We start from the raw sequence: 22,355 nt of genomic DNA, 5'->3' as shown, positions 1-22,355 counted from the left end.
TTGCTGAGACTCTTGTTCTAGCTTATTTTCATAAATATAAGTGTAATTATTAGTCTGCTGACACTCGTTCCATCTTTACCAGAGCAAGACAGCAGAACTCAGTCAGCAGAACACCTGGGCAGGCTCTTCCATGTGTGGCTGTATTGGAACCTATAGGACGAATGCATTGACATAGGTCTACATTACAGATAAGATACTTATCAAAGTTCTTCAGTGATGCAAACTACCATGTACATTGTCAGGACTGAGGTCTTCTCGCCAATGGTTTTTTTCCAATCAAATTGTTTTGTGGTATTTCTTTCTCAATCATAAATGAGTAGTATTGAAAAGGCTTTGAGCAAAACTGATTTTATACATTTGTGAAAGAAGTGTTTTTCCCATGTTTTCATTTCATTAAAGCTTTTGTGTCTGGCTGTAAACCAAGCTTCTGCGCTGTCTTACTCCTCATGGAAGGTATTGGAGCAATCCAAGAAAAGTGCATCATCTTACTATATCACATCAGTCAATTCAAAGTTGAAATGTTCATGCTCTGTTTTAAATTATGTATTTAAGCCTCTTTCTTCTGGAGTTGAGAAGAAGGTCTAGTACAGACAGTATGAGCTTGCTTTCCCTTCCCTTGGTTAGGATAGAGAGTTATCCTGTCGCACAGAGAAGCTGTATGGTACTAATTACACTGTAAGAAAGCGCGCACATACTCTGTGTGTGTGCTGGAGCTTGGTTTGTTCTGCTCTCATCTGGTCTGTGAAAATTTATTTGACAGTTGAAAGGATGTTTGAGCTGGCTGTTAAGTACTATGGGAGCATTAGACAAATGGGGCTGAACTTACTGTTCAAGAGAAGGTCTCTCCAAACATCTGTCTTGCTAACTAATTACAGTTAATATAGTTATACTTAGTAAACCTTTTGGTGAGAAGTTTGACTCTCCTTTTACAGCGCAGTTATTCTGGAAAGCTTTTAGTACAGGTACAGTCATGCTTCGTATGCTGGTACAAAGAAGAATGTACTTCAATAAGCATCCTAAATAAATATTGGAATATAGGCTAACAACATAAGTACTTTTACCATGATATATCCAGATCCAAAGTAAGAAAGACAGGAAATACAAGTTTATGCTGGCATTGTTAAAATAGCAACACCTTTTAGTTTCACAGGGACTAATTTGTGTGAGTCACTGATGATGAAAAGGTTATGCTTGAAGAACCTGGTTCAATAACTATTGTATTTAGATGGAGCCTTTCCCGGGCTTTGAGTCAAATTTTAATTTCTAACTTACGGTATTTGTAAGTTAGAATATATTTCAAATGCCTCTGGGTTTCTTTTGATGTGTTGAATGTGTTCCAAAGTGAATGATGGGTCAAAGGAATGGCTTGTGCTTGACAGGGTGGACTGTAGAAACAGTACAACTTACTTTTTACCACTGTAAATCTTTGCTATGGGAAAGGCACAGTTAAAGCCAAACCTGATTGTGACTGTAGGGAGCGCAATGCAAGGGAAGTGGGTGAGACCGTTTTCTACTACAGTGATTAAGAAACAGAGCAGTCCACCCTGGGCTGTGAATTAGTTTGGAAAGGTAACGTTTCAAGTTGTGGAATAAGCAAGAAGGGGCTAAAGCACTTATTGTAAGCAGCTTGCTTAAATGCAACATTAAGCTATATGGGAGGTCTGTTTAAAATCACTTTGTTTAGCAAAAAAGCAATAATTAGGATTAGAAACAGTTTGCTGTTAACTTCTAAAACTAATTTCCTGGCTGTGACTTCATGGCACTATTCATCATATGAAAGACCTAAAACCGAACATTGGTCAAAAAAATCTAGAAAATATCCAGAAGTATGTTTGTATGTGATCCCTGGCTGGTTTCTTTGAACTATCTGAACTTTTTCACCTTTCATTTTCAGGATAAGCTGTGAAATGTAGCCCTCTGGTTATGCCTGGCTGTGAAATTATGCTTTCTAGGAGCTGGCAAGTCCTGTAACTGTGCAGACTTGCTTCTTTAGTTGCCCTATGTAATGAGAGAACATGTTTGGAAACATCACAACAGGTTAAGTACATTTATATTGGCTTTCCTTCCAACCACTCCTTCCTCCCAGATGTCTCAGATGCTGCTTGTAGGGTTTTGCTCTAGAGCACAGCCCGTCTTTATGTGGGCTGTGGCTGCCTTGCAAGAGCTACGCCTGCCTTGGTACTCATGAGGTTCAGCGAGTGCAATTCTTTGTGAGCAGCTTTCAGAGGGGTTTCTGTTTGCCCACAGCTTGTGCAGAGTGCAGCAACATATTTACTCGCTGACTTGAGTTACCATGATCTATTATGTCCCAGCTGCATTCTTTACATTGGCTGCCTATAAAGCAGGGGTTAATTTGAACTGGTAGTTTTGATTTTTAAAGCACTTAATAGCATAAAGCTTGGCTATGTTCAAAGATCATCTTTAGTCTTCACGTTCTGGGCATCTGTGGTTGTCCATGGTTCACTGCATAATGTTTCCCACACTCTTGCTCTAAATTGGGATGTATACTCATCTTTACTAAGGTGCAACCTGCTTTGTTTCTCACCTTTTTGAAAAAGCTCCTTTTTATTTTTAGTGTGTAATGGAATTTGGTTACTAACAACAGCTCTGTACCGTCTTTCAATCCTTTGAAGCCACATTTGACAGGAATCCAACAAATGCTGTCTTAGTAATCTTGTTAATGTACAGTTGCTCAGTGGTAATGCAGGGCACTGTGCCTTTGGAGAAGGGCTGGAGAATGAGCTCTGCCCACCAGCACAGGAATGTATGTGACAGTGCTCTTCTCTGGAGGTTCCTAAGTAGAGAAACCCATTTTGGGAGAACATTTTGTGTTTAAAACATTTGTATCCTAACCTTCCAGAATAGCCATGTTGAGAGCATGTCTGCAACTGCAATTCATGTGTCAGACTGGGTGACTCTAGGACATCAGCTGTGATCTGCTCTTTCACTGCAGCAGTGGTTGCATCTAAAGGACAGGTGAGACAGCTGATGCACCTTCCCCAGGAAGGCCAGCTATAGCTCTGGTTAATAACTGAAAGGCTGGACTGAGGGTCCTAACCTAACCCCCAATGACTGAGAAGGAAGATGCTGCTTCACTGTGGACCTTAAGAGAATGACAGTCTTTTCACAGCCATCTTCTCATCTGAAAAGCTTGATTCTCTATGGATTAGCCCTCCCTCCCCCTTGCCCAAATGCACCTGTGAAGACAATTATCTATTTTAGGCCAAACAACTTAGTACACTGAACGAAGCCAAAAGGTGTGTTTGTGGGAAGTGTGTCTGATGAAGAGACTGGGTTAAGAAGGTGGGAGATCAGGAGGCTACACGATGCATGAGGAAATGTTTCTGGGTCTGGCAGAAGAAAACCGCATCCAAATAAAGTGTGTTTCCACAGACTGGTTTGGGTCACAGAAAGAGGTTATTTTGATGATGAAAATGTTCCACATGGCCAACCTCCTACTCAGAGTCTTTTCTCTATTAACATACTACCATGTGATGTGAGCCCAGCAGTTTAATTGTTTTGTATGGGTATCTCCTTGAAGCGTTTATTGCGTTGCTTTTAAAGATATTGGTGTTTTTAATGGGGTGCTATCATTCTGCTCTCCAGGCTGATCTTACATCATGGCACCTTCCGCATTATCTCAGGTGAGAAGGGGACTACTATAAAATGCTTTTATGGTGTTGTCAACATATTATTTTATGCCTTTTCTTCTGCATCATAATCTTTATGGTCTGAGATTTTTCTTTGCTCCTTAAGAGAAATCCATATGGGACTGTCCTTCCTGACCCTACAGCAGCTGCAGTTAATGCCATGCAGCAGACACCCCTTGCTCAGGGATCTTGTAGAGTATGTTCTCAGTAGTTTCTCTAGATTTTCTCTTTCTCAGCTTTATTCCTCTACAGGCCTCAGTACTGTCTCTTCCTTGCCGCTTCAGAAAAGGTTTTTTGGTTTATGCCCTCCATTTACCCTAAACCATTGCTACTGCAATCTGTGGTGTTTCTTTTTCACCCTAGAAGTAAACGAATAACTTCTCTTATCAGATTAGTCTTGCTTGATTAGGCCCTCTACCAAGGAAGCTAGGTGCTCAGCATTGGTCCTCCTTGGAAGGTGAGAACTTGGAGCACAGTGGTGCGACACTGCTCAGTGGCTTATTACGAGTCTGTCAGATGCCATCGTTTGTGGAGGGCTTGTGCAGGCAGGCAGGCATGTAACAGTGTTGTGCTCCAGCAGTCTTCTGCCTGCCCCGCGTTCGTCCCTAGCTGCCAAGTTTTGGGTGGAGTACGCAGTGTCTGCGTGTCCGTCCTCACTCAATCTCCCCTTGTCTTTTTTTTCCCCTCTCCCAACTTGAGTCACTGGAGGACTACACTGGGTGGCTTTATCCACTTTGTCCTGCAATTTGGTGGCAAACAAGACAGTTAAAAGTACCTGTCAGTGATGGGGGCAGGAACAGAGGGATACAAACACAGACAATAAGCCACACGCACATCTTCCTGAAGCGTGGTTGTGGGGAATGTGTCTGATGAAGAGACTGGTGTGGGACACCAGCAGGCTACGTAATGCATGAGAAAATGTTTAGAAAACATTTAAATAGCAGGGGGAGACAACCTGTTTTCTTCCACTTGCCAACACTCTGGGAGCTGCACTTGCCACCAGCCCCAAGAGCCTTCTCAGCCCCGTAACAGTCTTCGGTGGCCTCAGAGCAGAACAGTAGGAGGGTAAGCAGGGCAGCTGCGTTTCAGTTTTGTCAGGCTAGTGGCTGACAGGGGAAGTGCCACAAGGAGTGATACAGGATGTTTTAAGGACATTATTTAAATCCAGGATGCAACGTCAAATACTGCGATTCCTCAAGTAACACTAGGTTGTACAGAAAGCACATTTTCCTCCCTCCAAGCTGGGGCCTCCAAAAGCACCATTGTACAGCTGGGTCCAGTTTCAAGGGTACAAATGTATACTCAGTTTTTCCCCTTCCAACAGACCCAGTGCCATCCCAGTCTCCTGCACCCTGGGGTGAAAGAGCAGCCCAGTGCAGAGATGCTGCAGTTTGCAGCATATGAATGAAACACAACTCGGAAACTGCTGCTCTAGAGCACTTTATGATGTAATCAGATCAAACGCTATCATTTTTCCTTCCATATAGAGCTTTGCTACAACTGAAGCAGGGGAACAGTATTAACTGCTAGCATGCTCATCATCATGCTTAACTACAAGCAGATTCTTTCTACTGTACCCTACAAAGTGATGACTATAATTGCATGGTACAATTTGATATTTTAACAGCCTCCCACCCCAAACACAGAGTCTTTGGTGCAGCCAGTGTACAAATAAACTGTCTAAGACTGACTACTGAGCTAAGTGGAAATACTGAAGAGTAAAGCCCTTCAAGGCAGAAGTATTTTGGTTTTGTTACGCAATTACACAGTGCGAAGGAAGATAGGGCCCTGACCCAGGGTGTAAAGTTCAATTTAGCATTATACATCCAGTTCAGGTAGGCACTAATTAATCAGACCTACTCGGGTGGAAAGGATTCTTATGCATCACTCTGGGATGAGCTGCTGGGATAAGCAGGCACATCTCAGGAACACGTGACTTAACCAGAATCAAACATGATCCTGTTACCCTCAGGTGGTGGACGGCAAACTACAACTGTTGTCAGCCCAGTAACTGCAGCTAGCCCTCGTACCTGCCTTGGTATGCCAAATACACTGTAGACATTAGAGTGACTGAGAGATTCTTGTAACAAAGTACTTTTATGCATCCACTTAAATATACATAAAATGGAAAAGAAAGTAGAGTGCTCTGGCCTCAGGCTTCCTTTGCAGAGGCAAGGTGAAGCAGCGACTTAAATCACCTTCCAGGCTTGTACGCAAGTGCCAAACCTCTTCAAAACACACGGTACTCACAAATGCCATTTATTCCAATAGGACACACATCGTTAAATAAAGTGAGTTACTATGAATGAATGAGATTGAGTGGGAACAAAGTAGGAGCTCTTTATAAACTCAAAAGCATATTGGGCAATAACTAAACTGCCTGCAAAGATTCAGAGCACCAGGTAAGAATGAATTTACGCCAGCTTGCAAAGAAGTATTTTTTGTATCTTAATACTTATGACCAAATAATTATTCTGTCATACACTGATGGAGACACGACAAAGCTGTGAAAAGGGAGTATCATTAGGAAAGCTAAGATCATAACATTGTTTAGTTTGGGAAAAGAGAAAAGGAGTATTTTATTGCAGTTATAGCAACAACCACAGCTAAGCAGTAGCTGCTGCTCATTTTGAAACTGCCTTCTGTTCAAACAGCAATTATAATTTTTTTTATTAGACGGTATATGGATGGCTAGAAAATTCTCAAAATAGAGATCTGTAAATACATTTATAAAATGTGACTGACAATTAAGAAGCACCATTTTAAAAGATTTTTTTTATATTGGGCATTACAAAAAACGGAATAGGTCATTCTGGCTTAAACCATTTGATTATTTTGCTAAATAAGGGAAGGGAACATTCAATTTCATATGTGCAGAAGCTAATATTTACATTGTTCAGTACATAGAGGCAGGATCACAATAAAATAAACTGAAAGAGGAAGAGAATAAACTATTCACAGCGTCCACTGTAGACTGCATGAATTATAGTAATGCAGGGTCAGGTAAGGTATTAGAAAAAAAGTCTTTCTAATGATACAGCTAGTGAGGCATGGGAAGGGATAGAACAGGGAAGTCATGTAACTACCCTCCTTGGAAAAGATTAACCCAATTTTTGCCAATGTTTATCTACAGTTGAACTGCTCTGGGACAGCCTGTAACTATTTCTTCAAGTCCTTTCCAGCCCTGTCTTCTAACAGTTTTAATAAGGCTATTGTTAGTGATTTTAATATCAAACAAACCTCCTTTGCCACTTGAAAGATGCTGCTCTCAAGGTCTTCCTCAATCATTTGTTCGTGCACATTCCCTTGTTGTAGCATGAAAGTAGATCTCTGGTCAGTCTCACGTGGCAGTAAACCAGCATCATTGTTCAGATTACATTAAAGACAGCACACTGCTCTGTCTACACAGCCTCTGCTCTTTCCTACCGCATTACATTGCAAAGGGTATGCTCATTTCCAGAAACAATACCTGCCATAGAGAAATCAGGACAGAAAGGAAGAGATGAAACAGATTTCTCTGTTAAGTTAACCGCTCTCTTTTTTCTTTTTTTTTTTCCCATTTAATATATGAGAGTTTGAAAGAAACCAATTGGACAGCACATGTAGAGCAGGCACTGGATGAAGGTGGGGTACGAGACAATCAGAATGCAATGATCCCACTCGATCAGGGACTTGCTAACTAGCATTGCACTGGAAAATAAGAGGTAAGCACAGGAGAGGGAGCTGGAAATTCAGATTATACATTTAGGTTTTGTAGTTGACATAGAAAAACATTGTTTCCAAGAACTTTTAATTTAAATATTTCTTTTGCCACAGTCCTTGCATTAACAAGCCAGTTGGCTCTCCTACCTTGAATATCATCCCTGCCTTCCAGTTTTCTTCAGGTGAGAGAGAGAGAAAACATTTTATCAGAAAAGACATTCTTTTCCTATGCATTGTCTTATATATAATTCTACTAAAGGCAAGGTCCCACACCTGCTTGCTGAAGTCAGCAGTGCCTGTCAAACAGAGCATGCCCTGTAGAAAACTCCACAAAGAGAAATGGCAATCACCCGTATCGATGCAGGAGAGGCAGGAGTGAGACGGCTTGGGGATGCCCCTGCGTCGAGAGGCTGGGATGAGCAGGATGCCCACAGGTCGCAGCACGGCCTTGTAAATCTTGGCTACATAGCTGTATGTAGGTGACGCAAGAGTGTTGGCTAGAGTAGCGCTGTAGGGGACTGCAGGAGTAATTCCACTAAACCACCACTTCAGAAGACAGGGCTGGCTTAAAACTTAAATGTTGTATACTTACTGGAAAGTTGAATCTGAACATGTCCAGAAATCTTAGGAAAAAAGAGAGGAAAGCCTAAGTAACACTTCAGCTGTTGAACTGTTTGCTGGAGCAGAAGATCTGGAGCAGGTTTTAGATCTGGCACATTGTGTGGGTTTTGTATATTAGAAGCTTTCATTTCATGTTGTGAAGGAGCTGGCACTGAGAAATTACCTATGAACAACCCACGCACATCTGTATTATAGAAGCAGCACAAGAGCTTGGCAGCCCGTTCAGAGGGCATGGTAGATGGTTTGAGTGGCATACACAGAGAACCATCCTGGGAGCTCGCTGTCCACTGTGGCTAATGTTTCCACTCAACCTGAGCAGCATTCCTTGAGCACCATGTTCATACTAAACCCTACGCAGCTGGAGCAGCTGTGTGAAGTGCAGGTTTAGATTAATACTAGAGACATCATTAAGTAATTAAGAAGCTGAATCTCTCCCCTCCCTATCACTTCATCTACTTTTAATAGAATAGCTCCTCCGCCACCTTCCCTGTGGGGAATGTCTACTGCATCACTAATTCTGGCATGTGTATTTTAGAGGTAAAATTATTGCTGAAAATATTGTCTTGCTACATCTGTACAATAAACTGAAAGGAACTGATAAGTGACAAATATATTAAGAGAATTAGAAGTTAGTCAGAATAAATACAAAAAGATGCTTTTCTGCCATTTGCCGACGATGTGCGGCACAGGCTGTATCGTGCACTGAAAGCCCTGACAATCAAAGCCTTGAAATTCTATAACAGAAAGCCCTCCCTCCTCCCCATGAACTGTTTGGGCTTACTCCCAAGTACTTTTTAAATAACTGGTTTAGTGTAAGAGTTTACACACGTTAGCAAAGTTCTGCCAATCCTTCTATCAATTAACTCTTGTGGATGATCTTCCTGTTTTTGTAGTAATGTTAGGATTTATGCCATAGAATTGCCAATTACAAACCTCAGTATTTGCTCTCAGAGCACAGCCTAAGCCCAAGACCCCAATGGCTAAATGTTTTAAGCCACTTAAAGTAAGCATGGAAGAAGCAGTGTAAAATCTAGTGAAAAAGTTTTAAGTTTCTTCTTATTTTTTCCTTTGTGATATAGGCTACAAGTTCATTTTAACATCCAAAATTTATCTGTAAGTGATCAAAACCATAGCTGAAACACAAGAACAAAGGATTTACCTAGTGAGTCATCAAAGTGCTTTATTTTATAAAGCCTTGCTCATGTTTGGAGTGTAATCTAAGCACTAACATATACAATAATAGGTCTTCTTTGCCCTGTCCAAATAAACAGCTTATCAACAAGAATGAGTGACAAAACTGCTACACAGACAAAAAGAACGCTTTGCTGTAAATGTCTAAAATTGTCTGAAAATGTACACTTGTTGGCCGCAATTAAATATGTACTCCAAGTCTGTGTACCTCATTTTTACTTCAGGGTCTCCCTGTGGCCTCATAGTTCAAGAAGCCACAGCATGCTTCAGAAAATGAAACTTGGATGAGAATGTAGACCACAGGGGTATATAGGGAGAAGACAAAAAAAAAATATCAAGCCACAGTACCAACTTATTTAAATACATACAATACAAAAGTATACACATACATTACAGTGCTGCGGACATCACTAAGTCAAACGCAACAGAAACTCCTGTAGGAAAGGTTGGGGAAAGGCGAAAAAAATTAGTACACAGCAACAGGGGTAGTATTGCCTTTGGCCGCTGAAGAGAGTGTAATGGGTTGCTATTGTATAGGCTCCTCTGAAGTAAACCACTACATAGGTTATGCACAGTTGCAGGCTTAACAGCACTGACGTTAGTTATGGAGAAGGCATGCTGGCACTCCTGATTTGAGTTATAAACGATAACGGGGAGGGCTTGACTTCTCTTACGTTGCCTACAAAATCCAACAATTTCAATAAAGAAATTTTAAAGGCACAGCTTTAGCACAGTGTATAAGTAGATAAACTTTTAAGCATATGTAAATTTGTCTCTTTCAAGCATGGAGAGTTTCAGGGAAAAATACAAGAAGAGAAGAAATACAATGTTGCTGTTGTTTAAAAATTTTAAACAAGTTAAACATGACCAGCACAGTTTTAGGCAATGTACTATACAATCAAACTCGAGTAAATGGTAGGACAGGTCATTTTGATGCTAAAAGACGACCTTGGGAAAAATCCCTCTGAAATCTACTTTCTCATTTTACTGTAAAAGAGTCTGTCACAGAGGTGAGACATTCACTTTAGAATACTACTGCACATTACACCTTGGAAGATGACAAACATTACTTCATTTGTACTGCAAAATAACTTTACATGTAAACTCAAAAGTCATATATTGTATACGGCTCTGAAATTCAGAAATATCCCTGCTTTCCTAATAATGTAAACAGTAAAATTCAGGGTTCATTTTTGGAGGGATAATCTATAATAAAATACTGCTGTTTCAACAGTACAACATAAGCATTTAAACTTCAAATTCCCAGCAAATTACAAGGGAAAGGAATTTCTACAAGTGTGCACATCTTTCATGATGGGTGAAAGATGGAGCTACTATTGCCCAAAACTATGCGCTGCTTCAGATAAGCTTTTTTCCACTTGTAACATTATTAGTTCCTATATTGCAAGAATATAAAACAAATGAAAACCTCAGGTAACAAAGTGAAATAAGCATAATTTTCCCTTAACATAAGTTTACTGTAGCAAAAATGTACACATAGCATGAATTACGTTAGCTCTTTGTAAGATAAGAGACGCTGGCTCTCAGACGTCTGAGAGGCTGAACTTCCTGACGCAATGTGCTGAAAAGAAGACAAAAATGGGAGAGCGGGGTGGGGGGTGGGGGGAGGAAAAAACCCAACTGCCAAAACCGAATGGGAAAAGCCTCCGGCACCAAGGACTGTTGCAGCTGCTTTTTTAAGGAGTGCCAGTGTGCAGGGTGTAAGTGTAACATTCGCAGTAAGGTTTTTATTATTATTATCATCATGAAGAATACTGTCATGTATTATTTTAGTTCAAAAAATAAACTGATCCACAGTTTACAATTTGATACCAATATTGTAGATTTAACATGCATTTACTCTTCCCCACCCCCACCCCACACCTCTTTGCTCATTTATTCTGTTTCAGCTGGTAGCATCAGAGTATAACTGTCACAGTGCACTCTGAGGAAGCTGTTCTATTTATTTAATTTATTTGATTTTTTTTTTTGCACACACAAAAGAGTCAGAAATAGCTAGAACTATGCTGGGAATATCAGGCAGCTGTTAAAGCGAGTACTCCACCCCACTTCAGTCATCTTTGCCAGCAGATGTAAACAAAGGGGTTGCTTTCTGCAAGGTGAGCGCTTCTCTGAGTTCCTTTTTTTCCCTACACTTGTAGCCACTGCTGCTGTCCCCAGGTCTTGTGTCTGTCCTATGTAACACGATAGGTTACGTCAAGATGTTGGCAATAAAGTCCAAGAAGCGCTTTGAATACTGTTCAGGGTTAACAGTTGAAATTTCTGCACCAGCCTATACAGAGAATTGGGAGGGGAGAGGAAAGAAGGAAGAACCAGTGTTTTATTCGATGCTTGTCACCGAGAGTGTTACTCAATGTATTTCATGTGCAGTCTCAGAACCAGACACTAGAAAACATGAATTGTAACGGCCCTCAAGCAGAATCTTAGTGATGCCATTTTAGGCTTCTCACGAGTACCGTGATACTCAGTACTCACCACCATAACTGCAGGACACTCATCTTCCATCTCTGAAATGCTTTCTCTTTACTTTCCTTACTTCTTTTTACTTTAATTGTACTTCAGTATCCTGTATAATTTCTACTGCATACTTAACCATGCTACCCACTGATTCATCAACAGATTCTGGTCTATTGAGCGGCAGCATCTTCATCTAGAGAAGACTAAATTCTCATACTCAGATCTGGTGTGTCCATACTTGTGTAATATATATTGCGATCTGAATGCTAAATAACCTGGTTTGGAGTATGTGGTAACAATCAGTTATGTTTTTTCAACACATATGCATTTAAACCTGGAGTCACTGAATAAGCTGTACAATTGCTATTTCAGTGAAGTCACAATTCCATTCATATCTTTACTCAAGGTTTTCAGAGCCTTAGGGCACATTTCTATTTATATTTTTTCTGTTTTACGAAAGAGGAAAATTGCACACATGCAATTAATGAACAAACTTCAGTGTCAGGTGGCTCAGGATGGAGACAGCAAAATAAACAAAATGGTTGTATGAAAGCAATGCTCTGTAATAAGTTCTAATCACAGTCAGCTTTAATAATACTATTTTTATTTATCCTTCTATCCCTTATTTAAGCCAGAAGTGTGAGTTTTTAAAGTCTGCTACATTCAAAGTTCATTAATAATTGCCACATAACGGCTGCATATGGTCTGCATCAACTTTCAGCTTCTCTGAGAGCCGAGAGAGTAATGAGACCATTGCTTTAGAGAGACAAAAAATACCTTCTGCAGGCCTGTGCAGGGCTTACTGCTGAGCATTCCACATCACTTTCTACTGTAAACTAAAAAGCCCTGAGCCATATGCTTAAAACCCCCCACAATGCCCTCATCCTTAAGATACTTAGACTGAGGAGGGATTCTAGCCTCATGAACCATTATGCTCTTCTAAAAAAGTTTATGAAATTTGAATCTTATCACCATAGAAGTGATAATGGTACATATAAATCGTAATTCGGGAAGACTGGGCTGCTTCACCACGGCTCTTTGGTGTCTACTGCTAAGCAGCAACTTCAGTCAAAATAAAGAAATTCATGGCAGTCAAACAGAAGCCTTCACTTAATGGTGTCCAAGTATTTAATATGCACATTTTATGCCTAATTTTGCAAATTTTTTTTTAATGAAGTCTTGTAAAATTACCCACATTATATGCTGAAGAATTAACTTTCCACAGGCTGTACCAAACAATGAAACCATCACTAGGGCCCTGCCTCTGAAATAAGATTCACAACAGTTTTCACAGAGCCATATAATAATACAAGCACCTGGTGAAGGAGCTTTCTTTGCAAGAGTAAGATGCATCTCACTAATTTATGTCAAAGTCCAGAAAAGGCATCTCACTAGAGCTCTGTATGGGTAAGAAAGCTATACGTACAGCTGAACGGGGAGTTGCACTCTCAGTATGTAATGTGTAGCAGTTACTCTGTACTTTTGTATAACATATTAAACCAGAAAAAAGCCTGAAAAAATTCAGATCTATTCTCCTTTCCCTAGATTTCCTGAACTGTGCTATATCAGTGCACTAAACAACAAAAATGCAGAAGTATAAATGGAATCAGAGGGAAAAAACCAACCCAGATACTTACCCCATGCTTTACTGTTTTTGCAGCATGGGCAGCTTTCTTTTTTGCATCATAATGAGTAAGAATGTCAATAATGGCCATAAAGTATACTTCCTTCCTAGGTGCATCTGCAAATGGCAAACACATGGCAATAAGAATGACTTTTGAGACGTCTTAATCATGAGTCCTTCTTCTAACAAAGGAGACTCTATAAGGCTCAATCAGCAGCTAAGACAGGTTAATGTCAGTCAGAATCACAGACCTGTAAAGACCACAGGCTCAACTGTCCTTAAATGAGAGCTTAACTGCGCTCATATATAATGCAAAACCCCCTAAATGAGTGCAAAATAAAACACCAGCATACAGAAACAGGAATTATTGTTCACTTAAAGAAATGTGTATTTCGTCTTCCTTTATGGAAAAACACTGAAGTTTTATATGAAAGGCAATGTTTCCGTGTCAACAAACAAGATCATATTTTCTTTATGAATAAAACCAGGTATTTATCCATGTAAATGCTTATGGAAACAAAAGAAAACTTTCCTATCCTGAACAGCCACAGTTATCTAGTTACACTTAGTTTTACACACTACCACCAATCCCAGCTCAGGCTTCTTATACACTCTTTATGACAACTTTCTTAGCTGGAACAAAGAAATGGGGTACGAGCACACAGATTTTCAAAAAGCAACCAAAAATGTAAACTATAACTTGGAATGCTGCTCTTCTTATTCCTTCTAGACTGTTTTTAACAGTGCTGTTTTATCTGTCAGGAAAAGAACAATTATAGATACTACATTTCCTAAAAGGGATGAAAAACCGCCATCAGTTAATTGAGAACTGCTGTATCTGAATAGCTAAGCCAGTATACGATTTGACTGTGTAGTAGGTGAATTATTTGACTGCATCCCCATACATCAAAATGTTTAAGAAATACGTTCATAACAATGCTGAGCATTATAGGTGTCTTCTGCTTTCTGCTGCACCAAACAGCAACTGATTTCCTCTTCTGCATGGTGAATTTATATTTTGCAGTTTAAATTTGCCCATAAGTGGTTGTGAAGACTTTAGGATTCTGATGTAAGATTCAAAACATCTTAACATAAAAATATTTACTACTGCTTACTTTCATGGCATTTTATTCCATAAACATCAATGGCTGGATCAAATTCCCCGGGAGCCAAAGGCAGTGAGCTGTTCAGCGTGTTTCCTGGACTGTCTGGAGGGGTTCCAATGGGGTGGGTCCCATCACTTTCACCTTCCTCTTCTCCATCATTCTCTTCACACTCTACTTCCTCCTGTTCAGCTCTTTCAACATCATGAATTCCAACCAGCAAACTGTAGTCCATGAGTTTTAACTGAGCAAGGAACTAGAAAGTGATAATAAGCAATTTATCAGTATCACTGAAAAATGTAAGCTCCACTTACAAACAGGAGAAGTTACACAAAGATGTCATCAGTTGAGAAAACCTGGCGCTTCTAAGAGAGAACAAAAGGGAGGATTAAGTGATAAAGCTAGTGGAAAGATACTTGAATTTATTAAGATGTAGTAACAGCACACAGGTCACTTGCAACTTATATTAAATTATTTTTCCTGTACTGAAGACCGGTGCCTGTGTGAGCCGACGACTCCTGTCTCATGTCCCAGTTAGGGCTATCCTGTCACCACTCAATGTCCAGACTGGCCTCTGTGCTATCGGGTGTGCCGTGACCTGGTGCTAAATCCACCCCCTCGCTCCCTTTTAAATCTTATTGAAGAATCGTGAAGAAGTGTTTGAATATTCTTGCAGTGGAAAGTAGTGAAGTTTTACACCACGAAGACCTGAAATGGTGCTATATTCTCTTCACAGTGACAGGCTCACAATTTAAATCATGTAAGCAAAATATGAATGTGAACGGAAGGGTGGTTTTTGATAAAGACTGAGGATGGGATTTTTTAGAAAACTGAAAGATGAATATACTTTATGCATAGACAAAGTGTTATTTTAGGTGAGTGGAGCAGGATAAGGCAGAAAGCTAAGAGAGGAGGGTGGAAATAAGGAAGGTATAAAAGCAGGAAGATGGGATACACAGTTCAAGGAGGTGATGGGTAGGCAGGGCAGAGCTGTGCTACAGCCTAAAAGCAATACTGAGATTTCGAACTTGTGGAGCCCTTGCTTATGGCATGCAGAGAAAGAGGCTGAAAATACAAATTGTTTCAGTTTTTAGAAACTCTAAATGGGTATAAAAAGGAAGTTAAAGCAGACCAGAGAAGAAGGGATTTAAGTCGGACTTTGGAATAGTGATAGTGATGAAAGAGATGAGTATAAAATATTAGGAAACGAGAAAACTACAGTTTGTCAAAATCCCAATTCTGAGAAGAGAGAGGAATTGGAGATAAAAAAGTGACTGCAAATTCAAGTGCTAGAAGAAATATTGTGAGATTGAGAAGAGGTTTTAAGTAGAAGGAAGAAATTGGTTTCTAATCATTTCAATATAATGAAGTAAAAGACTCTTCACAGGACTAGAAGAGATCTAAATCTGAAGAGATGATGTACAACGATATAAAAGAAGAACAGATGAGATTGGCCAAAGGCGATGGAGTGGAAGGACTCCAGGCGTATCATTAGGCACTTGATAAATACCGAGAGAGACAGGAGAAAAATCTACCAGTAATCATACAAAAAAGCACGAAAGAAAACAGACTCTTGGGAAATAGAGTGAATTGCAAATTAGAAGAGAAAGGCTCTTGGGGGAAAAAGTGTGCTGCTGCTGACAGCAAATGACTTAAGGAGTTCAGCACAAGGAAAAGACCATCTGATTTAAAACGGAAAAAATATTCGTATGTGCTTTTTGTCAGGACATTTTCAATGGAATGAGGAGGCAGGAAAATAGACAAGAGGACATCAGAACAGCAGTAATAGATATTTGTCTGTTTGAACACAGGGAGGGGACATAAGACTCAATTATAAGGGAATTACAGAAACAAAACTTACTTAATGACAAACCAGAATGAATATAAAGTCATATAATTTAGAATACTACTCCATATTAAGTTTCACTATGAATATGGTGTGATAAGATAATAATGTGTTAGATGTTGTGCATTTTTTTTCCTTGTAGTGAAATATGAGTGCTTACACATTGGGTACAAAGCATATACTATCAGCTACCTAACAAGGACGGAAGAACCAATAAAAGAAAAACAAGGTTAAAGAACAGCTTGCCATTGTTAAAATCAGGTGCCAGATCACTTCACACCAGTGGTTTACATGGGTATTTAACAATGCTCTGTATACATTTCAAAACCATAAAAATAGCCTCTCAAGACATGATCTGGAATCTGCCATTATATTCACAATCCAGTAAATGATGTAGAAGATCACACACAATCTGCTTTCTGGGGTAATAAAGTATCTTCCACGTTCCTTACACATACTTAAGATATTTTCTGCAACCTACTTATTGTGGAAGCATTAGTCAGCAACAGCAGTGCATGCCAAAAGAGCACAGAACTTAAACCAGAATAAACTTATCTCTAGAGCTGTAACATCAGTAGAGCAGTTTTCCAACACAATGTTTTAAATGTAAAATAAACACACATTGGTATTTCACAAAGTATTTATGTTTTCATAATTATCATAATCATAAATTTCTCATCGTTATTACGAAGGGAAACTAGATTTCCTCAAAAGCAAATTATCAGGTAGATTCTCAAGTTACAGTATTTGTTTTGTGCAACGAATGAGATATAGATCTGAAGAACTAGACAAGTCAATTCACAGAGCCATTTTGGTACAAATAGCTGAAATTCTTATTAAGTCACAGACACATTTTGCTATCAGGTCTCTTCTGACACAGAAAACATTGTGTTTAGTGTTATGGAAACTAAAGTCAGGCTGTGTGAACTACTTAGCCCGATATTTATTTTCTTTTATTTGCTGAACTAAATCAGTTATAATAAAATCTTACATAAAATTCACATATTAACACTTTTCTATTAAATACGGACTATATTCAGCCGATTACAAATTTATATGAAAGACGACATTAAGATAATGAGTACAAGTGCTGTATACAAATTACTGAAGCACTCTACTGTTGTGATATTAAGGATGATATAAAACTGGATTACTAATATGAAGCAAATAAACCATGCCTCTGTTACGGACTACAGTCCATGTATGGCCTCATCTCTGGTGTGCCTTCACCTGTAAAATACAACTAGCAATACTCACCTCTCTCTTGGGGGCACTTAGAAGTACTAGGCTTGCAAAGCGCTTAGTACTAAGCAGTACCGTCATTTCAACATCACATCATCAAGGCAGGGACAATGTATGGCAACCAGCTATGGCAGCAAGCCATTTATGACACTAGCAAGCAGTGGTCAACTCCTGAAAGTCTAAACTGTGTTTCTTTTAAAACAGTCAGTGCTTACCATCTTATAAACAAGAGTTTTCATTAATGAATTACAGAAACAGTTTCCTGGGATATCTGCGATTTGCCACATATTTTAATCACATATAACTGAAGAGGCATGTTCTTACCTCAACATCCTTTTTGAGTTTCTCAAGGAACATCTTTTTGTTATTCTCATCAATGTGAATCTTTTGGCCATCGTTAATAAAATCGTTGTCTTTGAACGTCGGCAGCTCTTTGGCCTAAAATAAACCAAAACTCCTGTAAGAGCGGGATCACAAAGAGGAGTGTGGTGAAGCTGGCAGCCCAACACAGTCACCCCGCTGTCAGCGGCACCTCCAGAGCTTTCCTGTGCCTGAGAGGGCATGGCCGAGCTGCCCCTCCAGGGGAAGCAGAGGCACCTCCATTGCATGCAGCTCTCTGTAGCTGCACCTATGGAGCCGTTGGCTTAGTTCATCCCTCCTGTAAATGGCCTAGTAGGTATACATTTACCAGGCGTGCAGCAAACATAGCTAAAACAAAATCTCTGACTCGATACTTGATTTGCATAGGACCTTGATTTGCATCGAGCTTCTTCCAATACGTCGTTTGTCAAAGTGACTGGCAATAAGTGAAGTCGAAAACACAATCTATACCTTGTAACAAGGTGCTTGTATCAGATCTTATTAGATGAAGTCACACTGGATTGCATTTTACAATGCTACTGTAAATGTTTAAATACCTAATACCAAATAATTATTTAAAAAGCATCGAGCGAACGTGAATTATGTAATGCTGCTTAGAATTGGTAAATGCCAGAGAAGACCACTGCCTTTTGAATAAGTAATTAAACATTCTTGATGTTGGAGCATTAGTGGATCACCTTTAACTCTCCCATGAAGTGATTTGCAACAGCATTAAGGAAAGCCAGAAACTCTCACATGATCAGTGCAGAGAGAGTAACCACTGGTTTCAGTACTAAGACCCCTAAAACAGGCTCTGTTTTCAGAGGGCAGTGACTGGAAGTTTACTTAAAAAAAACCAGCAAGCCAACAAACAAAAAAGCAGTTGCTTCAGGGTATTTGGTCAAGCAAACCAGAAGTAATAGTAGCTTCTACAATCACAGCCTTTAGAAAATTGGCCCGCTAACAGCAATGAACAGCCTTTCCCTCTGCCCCCCACCTTTAATAAAGGGTAGGGAAGAACAGGTTTTCTTTACAAAGAAAATGTTGCAGAACAACCAGGTACTGCAGACCTCAATGACCATGAACTAACAGGTACTTTGAATAAAATAATTTCCCCTTCATCTGAAAGTCCTTCTGCTAGGAATAAAAGGCAGCTAACATCAGCCTGCTGGAATGTCCTCCGTAAGTTTAACTACTCAGGCATTGCTTATAAACTTACTGGAGACAATATTTTTCATAAAGTGTATTTTCTTCCTACAACACAGTAATGAAAATAATCTGTTCTCCAAAATGTATGTATTGGAAAACACAGCATTGAAACGTGAGCATCACAGCAGACCTGAAATGCCCTTATAGATCTTCATAATGGCCAAAAGTTCTTTTTGCTGCTGGGCTGTGCACAGAAGTGGCCAAAATACTCAGTTCCCCATCTGTCCAAATTTACTTTTTTGGAGCTGGAATTTGTGAATTGCTCAAGATCCCACAATGCTGCTTTTCTTCAGAAAAGTGACCCTTCTCTTTCAATAACTGCCCAATACCACTTCAGCAATTAATAACATTTTAATAGTTATGAATCCATGTTACATCCACTGCATCCTGATGCCTATGAACTCTGAAAAAAAATAAGGTTCTAGTCTGACTGCTCTGAATTATTACTATGTTGCATCTAGAACATTCTGATATATGAAAATACCCTCTATTTAACTTTAAAATAAAAGGGAGAAACCCCACGCAGCTGAGATGGAGCTATAACCATTCGTACATCCTGGACACTCCTTCCATGGAGGACTCATCCTGCAGTGCTCTGCAGCTTTACTTAAAGATGATGTTAGACGCTTCTTGAAGCTCACCATGAATTGATTACTACAATACGACAGCACGATGTGCATTGATTTTCTTGCTGGCATACTCAATAAGTGGTTTAAGATGAAAATGAGTAGGGGAAACATCAGATAAGCATTCCAGACTAACAGCTGTAGAGATTATCATACACAATTGAGCAAACTGTCCCACGGACGAGGGCTAATTCCGCAGAGGCAGGACCACGGCCAACACGTTGCTAACACCAGAGGATGGAATCCACTGTGTGGGATGCTTAAGAACAGAGATATTTGGATGAATTAATTTAAGATGAAACGATAATGAAAAGAATGCAGGAAATCAAGCTCCTTTCATTTCCAGCCCAAAGTCATTAAAAAAAAAATCCTCAGATTATCTTTACACCCAGTATATCCAAGTTATTTATTAAACTAGGCAGAGGTTAAAGTGAAACAAACCCATTAACTCTGAAAAAACCCTATTAATGCTGTTTGAAGCTGGGGGGGTGGGTAAAGAGGAAGGATGTGCTTGTGGTTAAAGATGCTGAGATGCAGGTTCATCTCTAGGCTCTGCCACAGACTTCCTGCATGGTATGGCATCAGCCAGCCAGGCCCAGCAGGCAGTGGGAAGGGGAAGTGCACTTCTGCACCGAAAGCAGTCCTATCTTCAGAAAAAACACACTTACATTACAAGCAACATCTTTTTGGAAGATGCTAGAGCTGGTAAGCCAGTCGTGCAGGTGCCATACTGCACTTTAACCTTGCCTCTATTTTTAATAAAAGTGAGCTAGCAAAGCTGACACAGCTGCATTTCTTGTCTGCCATCACAAGACCCGAGGGGTACTCCCAAGGACATTCAGGGCAGTGAATCAGCTCTCCCAAAAAGCCAGACTCTTCACTGCCTTGTGTGCAGGCTCCCCCAGTCCTCAATAATTCCTCTGAGGATTTTTATCTGAGGTAATTTTTCTTCACCCAAATGCCCGTAGCTGTGAAGACTTGGCAAGTACAGAAGTGCATAAATTAAAAGCCAACACTGAGGCATGCGAAGAAAAAGGAAGAAGAAAGAAAAGCAGTGGGTCCCGTATCAGAAACTGAAGCTAAAAAGCTATGTGCCAGTGGTTGTCCTCACCGCATTATCTGTATGATGCGTCCCAGCCTATTATCTTCCCTCTTTCTAGGTGTTATTAGACAAAGCGGTGGGGTTTTTTGTGCGTGTGTGTGTGTGCACGCTAGGCAATACCATTCTCCCTATTTATTTAAAGCTGAATAGCCCTAGGATACTGTTGCAGTCCCAAACGCTACTAATGACAGCCACACAAATAGTGATTTTCGTAGTACTTTAACTGAAATTCATGTCTTAAAATTGATTTGTGAATTTAGGAATTAAAACCTATGAAATATGCAACCAGGAGGGGCTCTTGTAGTTATTTAAAATTCATAATATATGTGTTCATGTGGAAAAATTCTAATATGTACATTTTTTTCTTATGCACTGAAATAAATACAAAGAAAACCACATCGTGGCAGTTTAAAACACTATCTGAATGAAAAAAAAATGAGACTTTGCTTTAATGAAATAATTGAAAGAGTTAATTTTTAATGAAGTCTCAAATATTTCCAATGAAGCAAAATCCTTGTTGGAAAAAGATTCTCCTAGAATGTAATTCATTTTAATGAACATATTACTATCATTAAAGAACTAAATATTTTAAGAGCTGCACAGGAGATGAACATCTAACTACTTCCACTAAATTAATAATAGATTTTCTTTCTGAACCATCTCTATTGTTTTTAATCCCCTACTTAAAGATGCAAGAAAGACACAATAGATTTTACAAATATGAAGTATTTCTTTATTAAAAAAGCATATTATTTGCACACTTCAGGTTTGCATTCCAAAGTTTGCCATTGCCACAGAGAATTTTAATGGCAGGAAGATTTCACTGCCTTTGAAAAGGCTGAAAAGCAATAAAGCTTTCTTTGACTAAGATGACAGAATGATCAAGCCTGATTCAAAAACTGAAATTATGGTCAAACAGCCCACTGACATTGTTTTTGGAAAAAAAAATAATCTTGAAAGGTTAAGAACCAGGTGAAGTTTTATTTCTATATGAACATGGAAATAGTTTTTGCAGATTTCTTAACACATCTCAGTTCAGCATCCTATCTTAATGTGCTGTAATGAAGATAAACAATTTTTTCCTGAAGGGATTTTTGTGCATCATGACCAAAAATAATGATGATGGCTAACACTGATGCTGACATTTTGGAAGATGCTCGCTGGAACAGCTGTAGGACAGTTAAGTTTCAGAGTAAGTCCTGGACTAAAAAAGGAAAAGACTAATTGTCTTCATAACCTGGCAGCATTTTCTCACCTAACAAAGAAGAAGATTAGGTTGTAGGAGAAATGTTGCATAGCAGTCTTATTGTTAATTTGGAAGTAGCCACGTGTCACGTTATTCACACAGCTAATCGTGGCAAAATTGGGCTTACAGTTATAACTTCTGAAGATGGTATAAAACATCTGCCAAGAGTGAAGTTCCACACACTGGGCTTCTTTTCCCAGTGAATGGCTAACACACACTTTAAAAAAAATAAATAAAAAAATTAAGTTAGATTAACTTTAGACTGACTGGCCTCACCAGCATATATGGAGGGCAGTTATTTTTAAAAAAGGGATGTTATGCTAACTATAGTTTGCAATAATTTGGCACAGGTGGT

General features: G+C 39.4%; 1 protein-coding gene and 1 long non-coding RNA gene across 4 annotated transcripts in view; one reads left to right on the top strand and one right to left on the bottom strand.

Moving 5' to 3' along the window:
- Positions 1 to 434, top strand: part of LOC142052483 (uncharacterized) — a 40,772-nt gene extending 40,338 nt beyond the window's left edge. For all 3 annotated transcript variants that reach the window (XR_012658859.1, XR_012658857.1, XR_012658858.1), the window contains one exon: positions 83 to 434. This is a non-coding gene — a long non-coding RNA (uncharacterized LOC142052483). The remainder of the gene's footprint in view (positions 1 to 82) is intronic.
- An 8,699-nt stretch (positions 435 to 9,133) lies between these two features.
- PIP4K2A (phosphatidylinositol-5-phosphate 4-kinase type 2 alpha) overlaps positions 9,134 to 22,355 on the bottom strand; it is a 119,322-nt gene continuing 106,100 nt past the window's right edge. Inside the window, exons 7-10 of the mRNA XM_075082663.1 lie at positions 17,782 to 17,895; positions 14,382 to 14,625; positions 13,280 to 13,383; positions 9,134 to 11,457 (exon numbers count right to left, since the gene is read on the bottom strand). Coding sequence (XP_074938764.1) covers positions 11,377 to 11,457; positions 13,280 to 13,383; positions 14,382 to 14,625; positions 17,782 to 17,895 — 543 coding nt within the window. The 3' untranslated portion in view covers positions 9,134 to 11,376. The remainder of the gene's footprint in view (positions 11,458 to 13,279; positions 13,384 to 14,381; positions 14,626 to 17,781; positions 17,896 to 22,355) is intronic.

This window comes from Phalacrocorax aristotelis, chromosome 2 (genome assembly GCF_949628215.1).
Source record: "Phalacrocorax aristotelis chromosome 2, bGulAri2.1, whole genome shotgun sequence".
NCBI classification, from domain to species: domain Eukaryota; kingdom Metazoa; phylum Chordata; class Aves; order Suliformes; family Phalacrocoracidae; genus Phalacrocorax; species Phalacrocorax aristotelis.
Note: the sequence above shows the minus strand (reverse complement) of the source record. Positions and strands in the feature narration are given on the sequence as shown.